Below are 23,905 nucleotides of genomic sequence, written 5' to 3' on the forward strand. Positions count from 1 at the left end.
AGTGACTTACAAATAGACTATTTCAGTTTAACCCTTATCCAAATGTATAAAGAAAAACCCTTAAAATAGTCACATTTTAATTCTGTTATCTATCTCTTCCCTGTAAATTTGGTCATTTATGAATTTTCTTACATATTAATTTTTACACATCTTTAAATTAATACAAGTTCTTTTTATATATATATATATATATAGAATATTATTAGGATATTTTGCAAATTAATCTTTTAAAATATATATATAATATTGGATATAGACTACAATATTTGAAATTAACTGACAACATATTGGTGATTAAAAAAAATTATTGACAATTTCTAAAAGAGATATTGGAATCATTTACAAGAATACTCTAATGAAAATATATCATTCAATAATCCTAAATTTATATTAGGTAAATATAAATTTACAGGTGACCATTATTATAAAAAAAATTAATGAGTTTATTTTAATTAACAAATATATCACATGATGCTGTCCTATCGACATAGCCAGTTGTGGCCAATATTAACTTACTTTTTTTAAAATGTAAATCTAGTGAGTAATTGTTGCCACAAGTAGGCAACATAATTTTCTGCAACTGTTAATAACTGTTATGGACAATGACATAAATAAATATATAATATAAATTCAAATGTTATAAAATAGACTCTTGATTGGTCATAACAGTACTTTCTCATTATAAAAAAAACAATTGGATATTAAAATAATTTTAGTTAGAAAAAGGCAATTGTTTTTATTCATTTTAAAAGAGAATATAAAATTAAAATAATCATAAAATTGATATCAACTTTACCTAAGCTAATATACCAACTATACAAACGCAATTTAACATGTCAAAAGAGGAAAAAAGGTTAGGTTGGAAGGCACCCCACACGTGAACATATTTAATGAATAAATGGGCCAATTTTTTTTTTCAGGACCCACATATTTGGGCCTAATTCATTAATTATATGTCATATTTATATAAATATTTGTTTGAAAAGACACGTGAACCATTATAATTTACAAAGCTTCAAATGGGCAGATAATCTCTTATCTCTTAACTATGGTAGACATTATCCAAGTTTAATCTTAGTTAGGAGGAACGTCATTCTCAAAAATGGAAAAAACAAAAAAAAAAAAGTCATTCACAATAATTCGTCCAAGTTTTATTAATAAATAAAGATAATTTACTGATTTAGTAACCTCTATTTTCAATAATGCATCTCATATTTTAAAAACATAAATATTTCGTATTATAATTAATAAAATTTTATTAATATAACCGATTGTCAGCAGTTATATATAATTTATAACTCATATGATTAAGAATAATTTGATTAAATTTTATTAATTAAATTTAAATTTAGGATACAAAATATTTATAATTTTAAAATCTAGAATAATAAATATGTACGATTTTAAAATGAAAGATATTGTATAATTTCAAAATACAGAGTACCAAATGAACATTATTTGTAAACACAAAGTACCAAGATGATACTTTACAAAAACACAGCGTACGAAATGGTTATCTACCCATAAATAAAAAGAAAAAAATTCAAAATACTTTGCACTGAACATAAGAAGCAATGATTCATTTTTAAATAAAAGAATACGAGTGTCTCTATCAATGACATATTTATAATGAAATGGAAATGGTACAACAAATTACAACTACAATACAATAAGCTTTGCTACTTCACAATGCCTCTAATAGATTAAAAAAAAAAATGAAACCCAAAAGTTTCTATCAGAAATTGGCAAAATTAGAATGAGTGAGTTATGTTTACTTACAACAACAAATACAATACGAGCAGAAAAGGAGGATTGATTGGTTTGTCTCAGATCCCAGAATTGGGGTTGTTTCCAGCAAGGATGAGAGAGATCTCCAAACCTCGGCTGAAAGCCTGGTTGAACATGAGTCTGGTTTGGAATGTTGACACAAATGGGAACCATGAAAAGAATGCAATTGGGACGAATATGATCATCCCCATACCCGCGTCGTATAATCGAGCAATGGAGCGGACTGACTTCCACAGTCCCAATTTTTTCATCAGAGGTTTCCAAGCGGCTGCGATCTGGAGTACGTTGGACAGTAAGAAGGGTTAATAATCAAAGCACGTGTTCGTGCTCGGAAGAGAGCGTTGATAGGAAGAGCTTTAATTCGAGAAAAGAAGGGTTTGGTGAAGAGAAACTCACAGAAAGAAGTCCCCATCCGGTAGGTACAAATGCCAGGATGCAGGCAAATATGTCTGGGACTGTCAAATCTGTTAATATGATTGCGACGGTTATACCAGCGAGTGCTACCAGAAAGGAAATGCCTTGGATGAATCGCAGTAGGAGCTGGAAATTAACAGATATTTTCTGGCTGAACGTGAACACCTGTTGAAACCAAAATCAAAAGAATCTCAAACCGAAAAAATAATAATAATAAAAAAAAAAAAAACACACACACACACATCTTCTTAAACTGCAAATAAAATATTTGGAAGTTAAATCCGTACCTTGAAAAGAATTACTAGAACTGCTAACACTATCCATGAAAAGCCGTAGACCTGAAAAAAAATGAAACGAAAGCGGTGAGCATGATGAGGTTAGTAGGAATCAAAAGCAGCATTTTTTCTCAACAAAAATGGAAATTCAAGCCCTAATATTGAATGTTACCAAAAGTTTCAGAAATCCACAAACAATTGTTACATAATTTTCTGACAAGGGAAACACATTCAAATTAAGTAAGGTACTATAGCATGCACAAGGGCAAGAATATTTATATATATATATATATATTTATCTTGTTAGCTAGTCACAAGCACAGCTCCTAGTTCTGTAGTTTTATATACAGGAGCTCAACACTTTTCATCTTATACAAAGCTTGGGTGTGGTAATTTGAAAGAGAAATATACATTTGGTATTTTATATGTGACGTTGCAAAGCTAGATAGAAGAGTTTTTTTTTATCGAACTAAAGCTAAAAAACTAAAATGAAATTATTATAATCAACATTGACAACCCAAAAAAGTTGACAAAACTGGATGCCAGTTTAAAGAAAGATGAATCAAGAATTATCTATATATTAATGAATAGAGGTAGTACCGAAAGTGAGGTATTGTTTCCTTGCAAATCTAGCTTGTAGACAATACCAAACTGGAAGATGAAAAACCTTAGACTCAGAATAGTCTCAACAATCCTTCCTTCAAAAGTCCGAATATGTGCCTGTGGATGCAATGAACCATTTCATAATTACCGGCAATCGGGTAAGGAAAACAACCAACCAAGTAATAAAGCTACAGAACCAAAATAATGCAAATATTAATGTTCTATGATTAATGCAGTGCAAAAGTATTGCCAAGAAAAATGGGAAAACATGAAGGGGCCTGTGGTAAAAATTTTATTTTTGAATTTTTTAAACACAAAAATGGAAATATTATTTTATTTTTGTTTTAAAAAAAAAAAATAAATAATAAACGGCTTTGATAACTTTTATTTTTATTTTTTGTTTAACAATATGATGTTTTGATTTGGAGAAGAGAAGAAAAAAAAAAAAATGGAAAAATTGAAAATTGTTAAAAAAAAAATTTGAAAGTGAAAAAATTCTATTTTCAAAATTTTAATTAAAATTTAAAAATATAATAAATAAAAATAGAGTTACCAAATACATTTTATGTTTAATTGTCAAATTTTTAATTAATTAAATAAAAAACTATTTTTTTTTTTTAAGTGTTACCAAACAACACCAAAGCTATTGAATGGAAAAAATTATAAGGCCACTGGCATAATACCATGCTTCCTAATCTTCTGAAGGGTTATATTCACATCACTGGCAGCAACACTATTTTTCTTGGCCTAGTTTTTATTTTAATTTTTTTTAAATGCTCTCTACCTCTACTAACAAATCTTAAATAAATTTCTAGGGAGCTCCAGAGCAAAGGCAACAGGAAAAAGATTGATCTGAGATCAGAAATAGTACCAGTTCCTCATCCCACCAGGCTTCCCAGCTCTCTTCTCCCTTAACTCCAATTCCACCTCTGTAAAGAAGCCAATTTGCCCAATCACGGAAATCTTCCACAACCCTACAAGAACATTATAAAGGGTTATATAAGGGAGGCCGCACCGCAGTTTAAAGTAAAGAACAAGGAGAGCAGTTACTTACTTCTGCCATTCAAATCCAGAAGGATTGAACAAATATGGAGCAAAAAGCCAAGAAAGAGCCATAAACCAACTACTAACAGATAGAAGAATGTACGCCACTACACCGCCTTCATTATAACCATATGCAAGGTATACAATCAACAAGAGCGCTACTTCCAATCTGATGACAGGAATAGAGAAAATCAATAAAAATAATCCTTTGGGATTGTAAACTTTCTATAAAAACAGATTACTTGAAATTGCATCAAATTATTATTTATTTATTTAAAACAAAACAGATCTTCTTGCATTATTTAATTGAAAGAAATAATACAAAGAAATTGTATCAAATTTTAACACCACCTCATCAATCCGCCTTTCATAATGCAGATCAATAATTATTATGCATTAAGATATTGTCCCAGTAAATATTAAAAGCAACAATAATGATACTGTGAGCTGTTTTTAAATAAATGAATATATATATCTATATATATTATGATATAAACTGACAAAATAACTAAATTTCGTACTATCGCAGACTTCTACTTCGATCATCAAAATAATATTAATTGTATTATATATGATAGTGACACTACCTCATCAATCCAAATCCCACCTAAAACGAGTACGGAGACAATCCTTAACACTAAACAAATAATTTTCCCCAACTGAAGAGAAAGAAAGAAAAGAGACTAGTACCCTTTCACAAAATGACTACGGGAATAAAGCCTGTAGTTCTCTGCAAATTTGATATGCTTGACCACGAATCCCCTACCAGTTGCATGGTACTGTTGAAAATAGCACAAATTGAAGTCAATCATGATAAACAAATAAACCCTAAATGATAACAAAGGAAAATGAGCTTGAAAAGAACCAAATAAAGCAAACCTTAGCACCACCATGAAGAATGGTCCGGCCAAAGTAATGTGTCCTTGTGCCAAGAGAGAATGTGAAGAAAACAGAGCAAAGCTGACACTGCATTGTAACAAAACTAACTACAGCCTGCAGCAGTGAAAAGGAAACTTAGTAATAATAATAAAAATATCATCGCAGATAGGCAGATAAATAATTATGTTGGTGAATAAAAAAAGAAAAAAATAACTTCCTCATTCACAATATCATGTGGAAAAACCCTTTAAAACAAAAGTATGTCACAGATAATGATTGACCAGGAAATCTGAAACTACCTTTAGGAAGCCTTGTTCCAAGATGAAGCCTAAAATCATTGGCACAGCAGTAAAGATACCAATTTGAAAGAGAAATTGTGTATTCATAGCAGTTGTAAGTGCAGTATTATCCATAATCCGGGCTCGCACTTGAATTGTTTCACCAACTCCAGATAACGCCTGAAAAAAGCACATCTCTCGTAACCACGTATGCAGAATACATAACTTAAAATGTATTTTCCTGATATGAAGTTATCTAGCATTTTCTGTAGTGTTATATGTATAACCCTAATACTAGAGGTACGCTATTACTTAAGTTGAATGTTTTTGCATATGATCTTTACTTTTTCATCTTAATTATTTTTTAGCTAAACCAAATATGCTCAAACATATAGTACTGTGAATAATATGAAGTTGCCAAATCAAACTTACCAAATAAGCTTTCCCATAGAGAAATACGTACACAGTCAGCACTGTCAACTGCAGAAACAAAAATAGCACAGCTTAGTCAGACGTGAGACCAGCTGCTTAGATGCAGAAATTGAGTACATTAATATGTGGAGTTTTAACAATCAATCACAAGTGACAATATCACCTGGAAGAAACTGCCTATTGATTGTATGTCCCAGTCTAACTCACTCTTTCGAAAAAAAAATTATGACATACAAACATAAAATAGATAAATTCTGGTATGTCATACATATTTATTTTGCAGCTATAATATATATAATATACATCATCATGTCTAATGAAGAGAGAGGGCGGGAAATACAAGTGAAATACCCTTCTAGGTAGCTTAAAAGTGACATAGGAAAGGAATATCTCTAAATTTCAATCTGCCCCTCAAGAAAGAAACCTACAGAATCTTAGCCTATAAGATTCTAGCATTTCTTCTAACCCAATCACCCAGAAGAGAGCCTAGCAATTCTAGAACAAAACACACTGTTTCTGACCAACAAGGAGGAGTCTCATGGAGAAAAATCCACTGAGCATCAGCTTCCTTTAAGAGCCATTATTGAAGTACACAATCAGACCATTTAACAAAAGACAACCTACCATCGTACAAAAGTAGAATCCAACAGTGGTAAAGTAGAATGACATCATCCGGAAGAAATCAAACTGCTGACCAAGCCTGTAGACATCACGACTAAGAACTTGTTCACCATTTCCCCCAGCCACTTTCCCTTCAAATAGAGCAATTTGATTGAGCCCAACATCTCGTCCCTTGCCAACCTGTTTTTTTTATTATTAGTTTTTTAGAAGAAAGAGAAATTGTATTGTCATTCAAGAAAAAGAATACTAGTAAAAAAAAATCAATTAGAACAGTCTCCCAATCCCTTGTAAAATCAGAAGAAGGAAAAAAAGAAACCGTCATTTAATTTCTGAAACGTCTATTATCAAATTCCAAACTGCCACCCAGAACTTCATTTAACTCTATGGACACATTGCATCTTTACATGAGAAAATGAATTAGCTTACCTGAATATACTCATGATGAGTTATATTTCCTTGGCGTAGAGTTGAATTAAATCCTACATTTGAAGACCATGTAAACATTAGAAATTTAAATTCACTTGCATGTCCCTCTATAATTTATACATAGCATAAAAGCCATTTGAAAAAACAAAGTTTTGCTCTATACGGTCATATACTCTTATTTCTATGTTCCTCTTGCAGATAAGTACAAAAACTCAATACTCGAGACTCTAATGAGAGATGTCAAAATACTTATAGCCAAGGCTGGTAACAACCCCCAAAAATTCAAATATGTATCACATAATACCAGGCCGCATTATAAGAACTAGCCTTCACAACCTCAGCTATATATTATTAGCTGTTAGAAATCAGCCAAAAGGATCTCTGTTGATTTTAACAGAGATAAGTTCTCTTTTAGATTAAAAAAAATATCATAAGATTAGATCCTAATCTTTAAAAATTTATTTTTTCTGCCTTGTTTCTAGAATCTGTTTTTTCGGTCTCTCTGGAAAGAAGCATAAAGAACCATCGCTAGAGTTGGGAAACTTTCTCTACTGCTGAATCAGGAAGCACTATTGTAAAAACAAACTAATACCCATTTTTGATACAGGATATCATGTTGTCTGTGACTAGATTTTTGTTTTATTTCAAACAAGAATCTTGCCAAAAGTGTCGGCCCATGTGATGCGGTTCGAGACCCAACTCCAATACCTTAAATTTAACATACTTAACTGCCTAAAGAAAAATTTATGAAACCTAGAATGATAAGATTTCCAGTGATTACACCTCATCTAAAAAACCTCCTGGCAAGAACAATGTTGATATACCATCATACTCCTTACTTGGGAACCAAATACAGAAAATTGCTCAAGATGGAAAACCATGTAAATGGGACTCTCCTAAATCTAAGAAAGTTACCTGCAAATATATCTTCACTAATATTGATGACACGAGAGGCCTTGCTGATACCACCCCGTGTTATATGAAAGACTCTATCAAAAACATCAGGATGTCCATAATGCATACGGACCCTAAAAAAAAAGAAATCAGGAGTCACCTTAAAATGATCTTAGATATCAAAACATCCAGGAAGCAGATGAAATCAATGGCATAGTTAAAATGGACTTACTTCAAAGGGGTTGATAAAACACGCTGACCTAATGTTACAAAGCTTGTCTCTTGGTTTGACATGAATGAGGCTAAAGAAGAGACACTGCCACATGATCATTTGAACAATTATGATGATGCAACTGATCAACAATATATCTATATATTTCTATAAATATATTTAATATATGGATTTCAAGGAAGAAATGATACTTACCTTCCAGTAAAGACATGCTCCCTAACACCAAGAATTGTAGCAGGACGAATGCCATGATCACGATGGAATTCTTCAAGTAGGTTTCTCATTTTCAAAGCTTCCTCAAAATAGTTATCCTAAAATACATAAACAGCTGAATTACATTACAAGCAGAAGAAAACATGGTACTTTAATTCAAATAAAAAGAAAACTAGAGCCACATCCTATTGAGAAGAACAAGCATGCACAAACAAGGATTGAGAACTTGTAATAAGTTACGGTCATTTAACCATTTTAATTTTTTCTTAGAACAGCAGGAACCTAAAGGATAAGGGTGTCACCTGATTCATGTCAATTGTTTGGACTGCATTTCCACGAGTGAATACAATTGCATGATTTTGATTCTCAGGTTTTCCTTCACCAAGTTTTGGATTTCCAGGCAATTTAATAGAGTAGATTTCCTGAAAAACCGACCAAGTCAACAGCAAGTAAATAAAAATCAATCAATCAACAACAATTGTCTTAGCAGTAACAATAAGTATAATAAAAACTATTAATGAATTTGTAAGTGTGGAAATTTCATCATGTGCCCTTCAGATCAATAAATGTATTGTAAGTGTCATCTTCTATTTATTCTACTCTGTTCACATTGGAATTATCTCATACATTATATAACCATAATGGCAGTTTGGTTAGTGTTGAATTTAAAATTTAAAATCAAATTTGTTAATTTTGATTTGTTGTAAATTAGCCTATCAGTCATCTACCAGAAAAAGGGAACCTGAGAATGGAAAGACAGGGATATGAATTCTTTGTTGAATATACGTAGACAAATAAAGTGCTTTAGATTCATAGTTATAGAATTGAATGAGCCAGTACTACCCCATATGCTACTTGACAAAAATAAAGACAACCAACCTTGTCCTTCCCATTGATATCACCCTTAACCAGCTTTGAGTAGTATTCCTTCTGTACTTTACCATCCTTTAGTGTTTCAACCTCATCAATAAAAGCAACACGAAGGGCTTCATTTCTAACAATTGAAGTAACATTAAAATGATTAGTCAGACAGGGTCAGAAACAGAACAAGGATAGGAGGGGTCTGAATTCACCTTTGCATAAGCAATGCAATGTCAGCAGCCTCAGGCTTATGCTCTTCCTTCTGTTTTCCATATATTTGACATGTTACTACATATGTAAACTTTAGGTCTGCCTGAGCTCGTGCTTCAGGAGATAACTCAAAACCTTGAGTCTCAATCTCATCAGTATTGGATATTGCAGTCTCCAAATCTAAAATTGACACTATGACAAGTAAATGACAATGCAAGAAAATTTGCACATATAGATATATATATATATATAAATACATAATTAAATAAAATACTAACCGCCAGAACTTTTTCTCTCTAAATAGGTCTGAAGCATCAAAGCTTTCCTATAGTACATCATCCCACGAACTGCAAAAATAAATTTTCAAAGCTTAGATAGCATCCCCAACATTGAGGAAACAAAAAGAAATTTTCTAGAGCAAACAAAAATATCGACATAAAGAAAACGTCTACCAGTTCTGGCCAAAGTTTGACCACGGTAAGAGGCCCAAAAGCGAAGCTCCAATATATCATTTGGGGTATCTAGTTCTGATTCATGCGAATTTTCATCACGACCGATTCGAGCAAGAAAATTCCTCCACTCATCTGCATGCATAATATATTTTAGATTAATAATGTCAGGACAAACTTTCATTATGAAGAATCTATTCTTTCTGTGATAAATAAATACGACACAAACAAAAGAGAAGGGACTGGTCGAACAAAATGGAACAATAAAAAGGCTAAGTTGCAGATGATTGCCAACAAAAAAAAATACATAACATAAAATTGTTAGCACAAGATGAACAAGGCCAAACAAATAAAGATCACCAAAAGTGTGAAATGCTATGGACTTCGCAGGTACGTCTAATTTTTATTTTTTAGAGGAAAGAAGGAATATAATTATGGGAGAGACGGTGTTACAAAAGAAAAATACATTTTAAATACTCAGTATTAAAGATCCACACAATAATGAAGGCATACTACATCAACATTCATGGGTGGATACTCCTCAACAAACTGGAGTTATCGATAAGAAAAACAGACATCTTCTTAAGCATAAGATCTCTTATGATACCTCTACAAATGTCCTAAAGCATTTCTCGAGTGATACAGTTCCAAGTTTCATACAGCAGCATATCTAATAAACAAAATGCAATCATGTTTTACAATACCGAACACCATGTCAAACACACCATTCCTATCATGTTTGTTACTAGGATGTTACAGTAGGATTGAAACCTGAACTCTAGAACTTTTATCTTGAGATATTTGCTCTCCTAGATTAAGCTTATCTAGAAAAATATTTACAGAATTGATTTTCTCCTATATGCTTTTAATTCTATTGTATTTTGATAAGCTAATAACAATAATAAGTCTCTCAAAGACTTCACTTAAAGATAATATTGTCAGCCACTTTGCTGAATAAATTGTACCTGGGAATATTTTTTGGAGGTAAAACAATATTGATATCCCATCTTCATTTCTCTTCAGGAGTTCATCCATACTATAAAGCACTACCTCAGAATAATACGGTGTGAACACACTGCAGAACATATCAGAGGATTAGTGCAAGAATCAGTAATCACAAGTAGGATTCCTAATAACATACATGTGTGTAGAAATAATTATTCTTACTGTTTGTATATAGCAATATAATAACTAACCTATTAGTTTAATCCTAGGTTCCTATTTGTATAGTTCCTAATTTTGTGTATAAATAGGTGTAATTGTTTCAATGAAATAACATCAAGAGTAGAGTTTCTACAATATGATAAAGCATATTACCTGAAGGACAGCATCTCATTAACTGGCTTTGCAACAGGCATCTCCATGAAAAGAGAATTTGTGAAGAACTGCAGCCTACGCCTTGCCTCCAGATTTCTTGGAACATTTGCGGCAGAATCTTTGATAGTTAGCAATGAATAGAGTCTTTTGACTTGGGATCTCTGCATATGGTCCTCAATTACATTATCCCACACCAAACAATTATATACATACAAAAGAAATAAGGAAAAGATGCGTGAACATACCAACTCGGGGTCCTTGGGCCACTTTATCTTCTGGAAGAGACGGCCTTCCTTCCATGCTTTTGATATCGACATATATATTTCACGGTTTTCCCTAAAAGACAACAAAAAAGATTGGATAAATCAAAAGAATCTTTGATGCAATAATTAGAACTAGCAAGTTTAACATACCCCATATTAACAGAAAGGAGATCCAGACGGACAACATCATACAAATCTTGAACAGCCTTAACTGCTCCTTTCTCCTGATCAGATGTTTCTACCTCTTTCTGTACATATACGAATTCATAAGAAATGTTCAATTAGTCAACCACTTCTTGTACAAGATTGCACCAGCAGACTACCAAAAAAAGTGCGAATAAGAATACATACCAGCATTCCCATTAATGCAGTTACTCTTGTTATTAGAAGTGGCAGCTTAGTTAAGTTCAAATCAGAATGAAATTTTTTCTGTGCTATGATAGTTTGAATATCCTTATATATCGTTTCAACCCTGAAAATAAACAAAAACATAGGTAACATATAACACGTGTGTATAAACAAATAGAGAGAGAAGTTTTTTTTGTTTTTTTGACAAATCAAATTTTAAAAGAACAGGAGACACCTAAAACAGAACAGTTTGGATTCTTCTATTCATCAGTAATAATACATAGCTGCATTTGCCTATAAAGATATGTTTGTCTCGTCTGAAAGGAACCTACCACAACTTTCCTTCATCTTCCAATATTGTTGTCAAGATATGTTCAAGTGTATTAAAGCACTCCTGTACTGCATACATCATATATTCATCTCTTGAAATTCTATCCCATAGTTCGTCATCTGGTGAGTCTCTAAATTCAACAGCAATGTCCTTGGCGAGAATTATCTACATAAGTATACAGTGGCAATATTCAACTCAGTCAATTTGACATAATGTTGAAATGCATCATTGGAAAACAAGCTTTTTTCCAGTTATGAATACATAGTATTATGTACAAGAAATTTGACCACTAATAACCTTGCTAGCAAGAAGGAAGAGGGGCCACTGAACCAAAGCGAGAGTTCCAGAATTTCTAGGCATTGAAAGCAATTCCATTTCTCTGTAAAAAAAAATGTCAAATAAATAAGTGGGGCCTAAAAAATGGCAACAATATATATCCTGCACATGCAGAGCTTCAAATAAAAATCGGTACAAAATTCTAGTGCTCACTGGTTTGTTATATAATCTTCTTCCCTGAGATTTGCTATAATTTCATTCCAAAACGGAGAGAACCGTGCAGCATTAACCTTCTTCTCAAAAACCTTCAAACAAACATGTCAGTGCATGTAAGATTATCCAATGAACCATGATTTTTGTTGTGGGGGGTGAATTGATGGGTAAGAAAAAAGAAAAATATAACACAAAACTTAAAATATAACGCATCTGATCTCCGCTAGCTTGTCCAACAATTTTAAGAATAAAAGTGTCATGTAAGAACAACAAAATCTATATGTAAAGTCGTTTTAAAAAATAGACAAAACAAAACCTCTACGTGACTTTTTTTTTAAACAAGAAACAAGATCAACACTTGGTGAAAAGGACAGTGAAATGTCATATAATTAGTTATACTATCATACTTTTGTACAGAAAAAAAACTCAATTCTTTTTCTCAGATAACCAGACGTCTTGCATCAGTCTTAGTTTGACTCTTCTCACACAATTTACAACAAATCAGTTTTAAGTCCATATCTGCAAGATATTGTCTATTTTGGTGTGCAGGATACATTTCTCTTTTCCATGTAGACTAGGGATACATTTTTTATATATACATAAAACACTGATATCATCAAAAGTACAACTACTACTAGAAAAAGCTATAAGATAATTAATTTGTTTTTTAAAATGAACACTTTTCTTTAGAAAAAAAAAACTAATAATAAAATAATAATTGAAAGTACTACTACTCAAATGAAAGCTGTAAAAAAACTTCAATTATGAAATGCTAGTAGATCTTTTTGTATAACTGACCTGTCCGTGCTGAGAAGTTCTGCAAAAGAAAAAGAAAAATTGCATTTAGATGGTAAATGAACGAAAGAGAACATACACAATTAAGTGAGCAACAATATACACTCAGTTTGCCATCAAATGTAAAAGAGTAACAATAAGGATGAAGGTCTAATGAGAAAATTCAACCTGTTGGAAAGAGGTACATGAAGGGTGCTCATAAAAGCTTCTGGAAACTCTTCAAAAAGTTTGTGAACTGCTTCCAAGGATCTAATCTGGAGATGATAACAGAAATTTTGAAGTTTTAAAGTTCTGGTCAAACATATAAAAACAAACAATCACACACAAGCAGAAACAACTAAATCAGATCAAAGTACTCACTTCTCCTAGGCGATCTCTGGCCCCAAGCAAAAAGCCCCATACAGCAGATATGACAGTGTAGAACACGTGGACATCTAAGAGATAAATCTGTGACAGCAGAAAATAAACAAAGAGCCTCCTATCAATAAACTAAATAATTTTTGTAATTAAATAAATTGTAATGATTTTGATTAATATGTTTACTTAATTATCATCGATATAATGATTCTTATTCTCATCTCTTCTATCCCCATTCATTTATCTTCAAATTTATTATGATTACAATTACGTTGAAGTAACTGTGCCATAACATGTTTGACAAATAACTTTTTTTTAAGACCTAAAGAAGTTCCAACTTACAGCAATTACAGGAGACCATAAGCAAGCCACAGTCAGAGCATTATGATTATCTGCAAGCATAAGTATAAGTACGAGCACATAAATAAATATGATCAAATAGCACAAATTTCTGAATTCAAACATGCAAAAACCAACATATAATAATCAACGAAAACCACAAACATCAACATAGGAATACCATAATAAACAAAACCAGATAATATAAGCACTTCACATTTCCATAATGAAATAGCTTAGCCGCTTACGTTGAGATACAAAATCATGCCAAGAATATTGTATGGTATCCATCTTTATTACTGTCCTAGTTGGTTTTACCAATGGCCTGATCTGGAAGAAAGCAAAAATAGAATTCACAATATTAACAAATAAACATTACTGCCAAAGAAAATATTGTTCATAACTAACCTGTAGGAAATAAGCAAATGAAAACTTCGCACTCAAAATCACAAGCCAAAACAGCAAATACCTGCAAAAGTTAAAATATCCATATTGACCTTCCATTCAAATTAAAAACAACTAATTTTAAAAATCATTTCAAAGGAAAAAAAATGATTAGTTAACCAGAAATAGGAAACATATATACAAATGAAAAGGCAGTGATTAGCAATTATTACTTGATAAAATCAGTGGTCCTTTCATACATTCCACGCCCAACATAATAGCGTTCCTACAAAAATGATTAATAATAATTAATAGACCAAAATTGAAAGTAATGCAGTGAACAATAGGAAAAATGATAGTCAATGCATAATTAAATAAAGATCAAGTCAACAGAATTATCTCATTTCATATGATAAAAAAAATAGAACACAACCTGGCGCATCCATTTGACGAAACGAATTAAAGGCCAGCGATCACATTGATTAGTCAGTCGGTGACAGGCAGGAATTCGCATCATGAAACTAATGAAAAATTGGATGCCACCATAAATGGCAATGACAATCAAGTATAATCTGAATATAACACCATTTCCATTTGGTTTACTCTCTTCCTGAAGCGCTTTCCTGAATTAAAACAAAGATTAAAGATTAAATTTGACTCAAAGAGTTAAGCCCAAACAAACCAAAGACAAAACAAAGATTGAGTGCATACACATATAGGAGAGATACAACAACTGAAGCAGAGCCAAACCAAATAAAACGAAGAAAAATACGAGCAACAGCAAGCCTCCGTGATGTAGAGTATGCCCCAAACATCATGATAACATCTAGGATACCTAAGAGAAAGGGCAGAATTTCTTATTATAAGAAATCTAATTTGCCAGCTAAGTAGCTAACAATAATAAAACGGCATTGCCTGCACGAGATAAAGACATACTCTCGAAAAATTTCATTACAACAAATGTTGGAGCAAGACTGAGAACCTCCCGAAAGGTCTTCCCATTTAGTTTTTCATTATTGAATGCGATAATGGCAAGTCCCTGACAATCAGAAACAAAGTAAAACTATTAAAAACGCAAAAGACTGCAGAGTCCTAGAGTTAACTAATTTTAGCTGATATAGACTACAATATCAGAAGCTAAAACACAGCAAAATACAACAATAAAAAGTAAAAGAATGGAGAATACAAATCAAAGAAATAGGAAAGGACTCAAACATGAAGTTTGACTAATTAGTGATAGCAAGTTACAACAAAGACTATAAGGTATCGATAAATTGGCAATTCAGTGTAATTTGTTAATATGTATACCTGGAACATCATCGCAAGGAATATCCATAGGCGATGAAAGCTATGATAGAGATGAAGAAAAGTCCGGTGCTCAACAAACGAAGTTTTCCCTCGATGTTTACTTCTGCCTGATTTAAGCATATTCTGTATTAAAACAAATCAAAATCAGCAGCAAATGTTTATGAGTAGGTTTAGTTCATAAAGGTCAACACAGAATTAAGAAGTAAATTAAGTTTACAAGTTTAGTGTAGAACTCAGCAACCGATAGTGAAAAAACATAAACCAATACTTCTAAATTTAATGTAAGATAGTGTTGTTTTCAAGAACCTTTTCATTATCACTTCACCCAGGAATAAAAATGAACTTTGAATGCCCATACCTATAGTAACATCTAAATGCAGTACAAGTGCCAGTAACTTCAATAATTAGGGAGAAAGTAACCAACCTTCGAGAGTTCTGGCTTTTGAAAAAAGGGTGAGCTTTTGCGCCATGGCCAGCCAAGTTCAAAACAATGAAGTGACCTGAAATAAAAGTTGTTAGCACCGAAAATGTGAATAATAACTAAAAACAAGCATTGCCACAAAAAAAAATCTCACCAAAAATGCTCATTAAAATCATCATAATTGCGCCAGGCAGAGTGTGGTGCTTTTCCGTTTTTATTACTTCTTGTTTCCTGTGCACTTTTAAATATGAGAACTTCAACAAAAACATTATAAACATTTTATAAAACAAAGAATCATCCTAAAACAAAATAAATAAAAAAATAATAAAGAGGAAAAATAAAATGTTTACATCACTTTCTAGTAATAAACCCAAAATCCCAATCTTAGTTAGGAATACCAACACCCAAGTTAGATAAACACAATTCTAACTCTTAAGTAAGAGTTATAAAATATAAATTAGAACTTGAAGCAAGAAAATCCTTGTTGGATATTAAAAATTACTACTTTTAATTTCAATTTGATAATAATATATTTACTTAAACATACCGCTTCCAAAACATCATAGAGAGGAAATATAACTTGATCAAGGAATGAAACACTATCCCCAGACTTGCAACTATTGGCTGGCTGTGGAACCTGCTGCCTTAAAATTTCATCTAGTTCTCTTGCCATCTGCACATGAAATGTATGGTTCAAAGGAAGGAATTCAGAAGAAGAAAAAAACACTTTATTAGCAAGAAAACAGAACCTGCAAAACAATTTTCAAAACAAATATCAATGTTTTCAGTATAGCAAAATAACATAGCCACATGCCTCATATTATAGGCATGTGACATAACAAAGATGGTTTGGTTTATTCAAATGATTTGGTATGGATGGAAATTCTATGGTAACTGCAATTCTAGATGTAGGTATGGGAATTTCGAATGCCAGTAGAATGCTCATTATTATACCAGCCCTAAAATCTTTTCAAAATTAATCCCTCTGGTTAAAGATAAGAATTTCCATTTCTTTTATAACAAAATCTATTCTATTTCATTTGCGTTTTATAAGGAAGCTGTTTGATAGGGAGGTTACCAGTCTCACTCAGTTATTACATTTGTTAGAGAGGGTGGCTTTGCCAGCAATTTTAGAAGATCGGAGGGCTTGGACCCCTGACGTTAATGAAGTCTTCTCTTGCAGGTCGGCCTTTTGGAGGTTAAGTTATGCTCAATTGGGTTTAGTACAGGAGTGGGCAAAGTCTGTGGAAAAGTGTTTCTCCCTCGAAAGTTAAAGTGTTTGGTTGGTTGGTTTTCAACAATAAACTAAATGTTTATGACAACTTGCAAAGAAGGAGCCCCTACCATTGTTTATCCCCTGGTTGATGCATTTGCTGTAAGCAGGCAGGGGAATCTACTAGCCATTTATTCATGGAGTGTCAATTTTCAAGAGAAGTGCGGGGAAAAGTCTTAGCTGAGTTTGGTATTCTTTGGTGTATGCCCTCTAACTGTTCTCAATTGTTTTTGACTCGGTTAGGGGGCGGCAAGCAGGTTTCTCGTCTTTGGCAAACTACCTTGTTAGCCACTTTTTGGGCCTTATGGCTAGAAAGAAATAACAGAATTTTCGAAGATATTTTTAATTCAGTAGAGACTATTTGGGATAAGATAAAATTTTGGGTGGCTACTTGAGTGTATAGAAACAAATGTTTTGCGGGGTTTGCCTTCTATGACCTTGTTAGAGATTGGGGCAATTTCTGGATTTAACTTTGGGGGTGGGGTTTGTTGTGGGGTTTTATTTTTGTTCTAGTTTGTAACCACGGTATTCCTCCGCCATAAGTGAGGGCTCTCAATTTTATTGGGAGGGGGTCAGCCTATTATGACCTCTGTCTCTTTTTTCAAAAAAAAAAAATCTATTCTATTTCATTTCAACACTTAAAGCCAAACACATTATCAAGATGCCACCATAACTTGAGTCCCACCAAATATTAACCTCGTATTCCGCCAATCACTAGCAAAACAAGACCCAAGTTTTCTGATCTCTTTTCCCCTAGTAAATATTATTTTTATATTCCACAATTTGGTTGAAAAGAAATAGTCAATTTTTTAAGGAACAGGGTATGATATGGTTTCTTTGTAGGGAAAAATTAAATATTTAACTTTTCCCTGGCCTTCATTGGTGAAAAAAAAATAAGGATCTCCCATTACTTCTTTTTATAGGAATCAATAACAAATTTGAATGATTTTTACCAAATGATTAGAAGAGCTGAATCCAAAGAAACCAACCACCATAGTAAAATTATCAAATATGAAACTAGAATGAAATACTCTACAGAATACAAATGTCAGAATCAATACCACATATCTTCTTCAATTTGTGTACAACCAAGAAAAACTCACGCAACTTCAATTAGAGAGAACAAAGAGAAAGAGTACATAGAAACAAATAATGCATTCCACTATAGAAGAAAAAAAAGTTAAATTCACTGTTCCTAAGAAATTGCATACACCGCTTGAGGGTTGACTTACATGATGAAATATGTAGCACAAGCATTCTGGAATGAATCTGACATTGGCTGCTTCACCCCATATCAGAAAGTACAAGGAAAGAAATAGTATTTTCTTTTCCTTGACAATAACTTCAGAACTGAATGCCATCAAAATATTTTACAAGTGTCAATCACCTTATTCCAAATAAACATATAACATAAAGTTGAGTAGCATCATATGAATAATATAGAAAAAAAAACTGAGACGCATACTTGTTCCAAACAGGCTGAATGTTCAAGTAGTTGCACCACTTTATATAATTATCAAGGGACTTCAGGAATACATTTTGCACTGCAGCTTCATCCAATTCCTGAAGCAAAATCAAGAAACATATTGGTATAAAAACACATAATGAATTTCAGAGCTCAATGATAATTAAAGGAATCAATGAAATTAATATCCAAAGATATTCAATTAATAAAAAACACCGTCACATAAATGTTTTTGATATACTCCATTGAATATACCTCTTCTAACATTATAAAGGCTAGAATTTTATTTATACATTGTAAAAACCTTATAAAATAAATAATTCTCATGCATTGGTTCGGCCCAACAGGTAACTAAAACTCAGGGCCGGTTACCAAGCCAGGCTTTGGGTTTCTAGGCTTAAAAGGCAGCACAGCTCTTCGGCCCTGTTATTTAGTACATTTTTTGCTTGAATTGGACAGGTTCTTCAGGCTGGGCCGAAATTTGAGCACCCTATAAGATATACCACAACTTTATTACACTATGTTCTTTAAGGGCGCACTCAATTAACAGCCCCTCTTCCTACATTATTATTATTTCTTAACTAGGCTCTCCGCCTAACTCTACAATATTTGGAGATACAAAATACAGACTAGGAATGTATAATATGTAGGTACCCAGAGAGATCAATATCAGACTTTGTAAAAGCAAACCATATGCTTGACTATTTGAGCTACCCCTCTTGGGTAAACCACTCATCCTACATTATGATATCCCTTATAAGAGAAAATTTAAGAATCAACCTCAACGATAATAACCAGTCACTTTAAATATATATAATCTACTCTAGTTTACACTATTACCAACAAATTACATGAACATTACATAAAATTTCCATAAAATACGTAATTCTACCTCTACATAGAACTCATCCTCACAAGTTTATGCAAATAATAAACTAAGCAACAGCTTTAAAAGAAAAAGAAAAACTCTACATAGCTAGTTGTGAAACCAAATCAACATAATCTCAAATACATTTCACAAATCTCACTTCAGAATTTCAGAATAAGACAATTTAGTATAAAATATTTAGGTACACCACATAATTATTAATGGCAATCTAAAGACATTACAAGGACATACTCGCATAGCGAGATATATCAAACATTAAAGAGATTAAACTTACAGGTTCAGCTTCTTCAAGAACACGAAGTTGTGATTGCTCATTGGCAAGAAGGTGAACAATATGTTCGCGCTGATTAGAAACACTGTCTTTCTGACACAACAAACTTCAAACATTAGGATTAAGAAGCATTTGTCTCTCACAATAATGAGTTTGATTTTAGAGTTCGTAAACAACAAAACATTTAGTCCTGTATTATGATATAAAGATGAAGACCATAATCCAAAATTACCGAGCCAAGCAATTTTTCCCACCTACTCACTTCATGAGAATCTTAAAATGGACAATCATAAGAAGAAATAAAGGCAAAACAAGAATAAACTCTGTGATAATGATGGACTATTCCACACCCCTTGCATTCATTGATCATATTAATACGAGCAAGTTTTGTTTCAAAAAAGAAATAAGAATCAACTCATCTCTCCTAAAGTACAATATATTTAACAAATAATGAGGTTCTTATGAAGAAAAATAACACAATCAGAATGTTTAAGCATATATATCAGAACGTGTATGATTGCATATATCAATGTGAAAAACATATAGAAGGATTCGGACATTTCCCCACCATATAAATAAAGCAAGAACAACAAAACAATAAATTTTTCAAAGGAAAAAATATAACAGTGTCTGAACCACCTGCCTGAAACTCATAGCAACCCCATGCAACTTATAGTACAAATAAAAGAAAATACACTAAATCCAAATCCAATATACCACTTGATCTAGACGTACAAACCTGAAATCCAAAAATGTAGTGCAAAAAATCAAGAACATCAGCTTTTCTTGTAGCAGGGATGGGAAAATCCTCGGGCAATTTTGGCAGTCCCCTATACTTTAACACTGAGATTGCTGCTTGAACCTGTTCATCAATTTCTTGTTCTATTCATAAATTTTTTATTCCAAAAGGTGGTACAAACAACAAAATTTTGGACTTGAAACATAAACTGTTAAACTAATTACCTCGGGGAAAAACCCAATACGATTTGTTGGGCTAGGAGCATCAAGTGGAATAATATTATAAGCAATTAAGTCGTCCGTCATAGCTGCATCAGTTTCCATCACACGTCTCAGCTGCATAAAACAAACCAATTGAGAGATGCAAGATTAAATAGGATGTGTCCCATTTATGTTAGTTTCAACTTTCAATGAAGAAGCTCAAGCAGAAACATATCCCTCCTTTGTAGATACATATCATGCAATTTTTTCCATATATTTAGTCACTAATTCTTCACATGATTTTTTTTTAGGGGCTCAACATAAATGGTTCACAGGATTTTGGATGTTCAAAAATAGTGATAGTAAATCATTACAACTGATGACAAAGAAATACAACCAACCTCATCAGGAATTTCCTCAGTCAGCTGCTGAAGGACTGTGCCTAAAACTTTTAAAGTAGCAAAAACTCTTTTCCTCTTGACTGTCTTTCTCTCCAACCTGGAAAAAGTAATCAATAAATAGATCAATATGATGGCCATGAAAGAAAAACTGAGAAAATACCTTTAACACCAAAGGTAAAGGGCTGGCCAAAAAACAGAGGAATATACAAATCAAACTTTTCCTAATAGTTAAAGGAAGGTTTTCAAATTAATAATAAGCCCAGGGACAAAAATAAACAAAAGGAGAAAATTGAAAGTCACATTCATATAGTTATGTTTTTCTCCTTATAGGTAGATTAGAAAATAAAACTACAGTATTAGCATAAACGGAACAAAAGCAAATAAATAAAAGCGCCATCTATTTGAGTTCAAATGGGTGAAATACTTACTCGCCCAAGTCTCCACTGAAAGCCCCAGTCTCTCTTAAATTCAACTCTTCTTCTCGTAACTTTTCCACGTCATTCTGCTCTCGATAGAGTCTGTAGAAATCTTGCAAAAGAGCAATGTCTTGGCTTCTATCTATAACTCCTCCCTCCTTCTTTGCTAGTTTTTGCTAAAATTTTGGAAACAATGAAAAGTAAAAATATGGAAAATACAATATTATTGTCGAAGTGTATAGAATGCAAAACAAACAGACTAAAAATCTGGAAGTGAAGTTTATCCATTTCAAACAAAGCACACACCTTAATGACAGACATCAATCCGGTTTTAAATTGTAGAACTCCTCTTCCTTCACTGTCAGGATCCAGGTTTTGAGCCAAAGAATAAGCATGTTCACACACTGTAGGTAGACAAAAAAAAACCAAGAAATTCACAATGCTGTAAACTGACAAAATTTAGCTTAATAAATACTCAGTTCAGTTTCTTAACAACTCAAAATATGATAGAAAACCATGACAGCATATAAATGAGTTCCAAATTGTACAGCCAGGAAAAAAGAAAGGGGGAAACATACAGATCCTGGAGACATTTGGATTCTTATTTTGGATCTCATCTGCAGCACGTAGAATTTCATCAATATCCCCATTGTTTGCAAGGGATGATGGAACATTTCCTGCAATCCCATCAATAGGCTGCCCATACGCATCCTTCCCAGTCCGTTCTCTTTTCAATGCTGCACGAACTAGACGCTCCCATAGTTCGTCAACTTGAGACATTTTCTATAAAAGAAACACAGAAAATATGACAAAGGGTCAAACTGAGAATTAAAAAGAGAAAGAGAGGGAGAGAGAGAGAGAGAGAGATTATGCCATTCTAAATTAATTCTAATGCCTATTCACCTATAAAAAGAAGACCTTATATATGAATTCTACAACCAGAACAACTTCAACATCAACATATACAGGTTCAATTGGCAACAACTATTTTTGGCCAAATCAGCTCACAAGAGAGAAAGAAAAACTTATAGTAGTATACCCTAAACTCGTAGCCATGCAGTAACTACACACTTTTTCTGGTAATTTTTAAAAATAAAAAGTGATTGGTGAAACTTCTAAAGAAAAACATTTAATTTATGTTACAACCATTTTAAGATCATGACTATAATATAAAATTAAAAATGATTTACTAACCCAACTCTCAATCTCTCATGCTGCTACATAAACCTAGTATACAGAAAAATCTCAATACATTAACTGAGCTAGTGTGTTCGTGCTTGCATAACCATTTCAAAGTTCTACAGATTATTTGAATTTGCATCAACTAAAATAAATTCAAAGTTTCATAAATAGCAACTAATTCACTACATAAATTATCAAATAGTTTTCTGAAAAAAGTACACAAATTAGGTCAGCTGGCTACTGCAACCGCATAAAATCATAATAACGCAACTTCAACTCACTCTGAAGTACATTTCTGTTCAACGATGTGTTTGGTCAATAAGAAAACAAAAACATAAGCAATGTGCAATCAAATTAAGCATGAAACACTATATCGTAAGCAATGTGTAATCAAATTAAGCATGAAACACTAAAGCTATCAAATTATCCGATTAAGTTAGCATATCAACGTCCGAAACAGGAAACAAAACGAAAGACGAGTAAGGATCCGATAATCGAACACTCCATTTTCGAAACATGAGAATCTCAGGCAACCTAAGAAGAAGAAGAAGAAGAAGATGTACCTGTAACTAAACCAGAAATGAAGAAACCCTAGAGACCGAGTCGAATCGGTCTTCAAGCTCGGACGAAGAAAGCGGTATCTCTTTCAAAACGAGCTCCTTTCCTTTCCTTTTCTTTCTTTAAAGCTTTTTTATAAATGAAAAAAGAAAAAAGAGAATGAAATGAGAAAGAAGTTGTTTTGAAATGGGAAAAATTTAATTGAGAAGAAAAAAAAGGCTCGGGATTCTAATTCTCTTACAGTGGGACCGGTTTTACCGGGAATAGCCGGTGGTGGGTGGTGGAGATTGGGATGGTGGGACCGGTTTTGACCGGTTATTGCCGGTGGTGGATCAGACACGGCAATGCCTGAAAGAGAAAGTTGGTCCTTGTTGTAACCGCAAAGACGCGGAGAAGAAAATTAATAAAAGGAAGATTCGGGCTTACGTACAGGAAAAGGGCCTCCGCTTCGAGGTTGACACGTGGCAAAATCTTTGCCGTTTGATCTTGATCGTCGGGAAATGATTGGACCGGGTCCAACGACAGCGTAGACTCGGGTAA

At 32.8% G+C, this 23,905-nt stretch overlaps 1 protein-coding gene across 1 annotated transcript; it reads right to left on the reverse strand.

Annotated features, from left to right (window-relative positions):
- Positions 1–1,608: 1,608 nt before the first annotated feature.
- Positions 1,609–23,560, reverse strand: LOC133790289 (callose synthase 9). Its single transcript, XM_062227888.1, has 52 exons — positions 23,371–23,560; positions 22,204–22,408; positions 21,932–22,029; positions 21,638–21,801; positions 21,210–21,306; positions 20,833–20,943; positions 20,609–20,731; positions 19,873–19,962; positions 18,710–18,807; positions 18,477–18,594; positions 16,519–16,644; positions 16,126–16,202; positions 15,975–16,050; positions 15,551–15,673; positions 15,179–15,281; positions 14,954–15,077; positions 14,676–14,865; positions 14,476–14,528; positions 14,267–14,327; positions 14,107–14,188; positions 13,862–13,911; positions 13,523–13,609; positions 13,331–13,416; positions 13,166–13,184; positions 12,368–12,459; positions 12,176–12,257; positions 11,880–12,043; positions 11,551–11,671; positions 11,350–11,447; positions 11,182–11,272; positions 10,937–11,097; positions 10,585–10,694; positions 9,623–9,754; positions 9,449–9,517; positions 9,173–9,350; positions 8,979–9,093; positions 8,402–8,521; positions 8,082–8,197; positions 7,887–7,970; positions 7,676–7,788; positions 6,761–6,813; positions 6,338–6,514; positions 5,714–5,761; positions 5,303–5,461; positions 5,004–5,117; positions 4,815–4,903; positions 4,135–4,293; positions 3,952–4,054; positions 3,078–3,197; positions 2,490–2,540; positions 2,185–2,367; positions 1,609–2,063 (listed from the first exon to the last, which is right to left on the reverse strand). Exons 2-52 carry the CDS (start codon positions 22,403–22,405, stop codon positions 1,827–1,829), a joined length of 5,697 nt encoding a protein of 1,898 aa, XP_062083872.1. The 5' UTR covers positions 22,406–22,408; positions 23,371–23,560; the 3' UTR covers positions 1,609–1,826.
- Positions 23,561–23,905: the final 345 nt, after the last annotated feature.

This window comes from Humulus lupulus, chromosome 7 (assembly GCF_963169125.1).
Source record: "Humulus lupulus chromosome 7, drHumLupu1.1, whole genome shotgun sequence".
Taxonomy (NCBI): domain Eukaryota; kingdom Viridiplantae; phylum Streptophyta; class Magnoliopsida; order Rosales; family Cannabaceae; genus Humulus; species Humulus lupulus.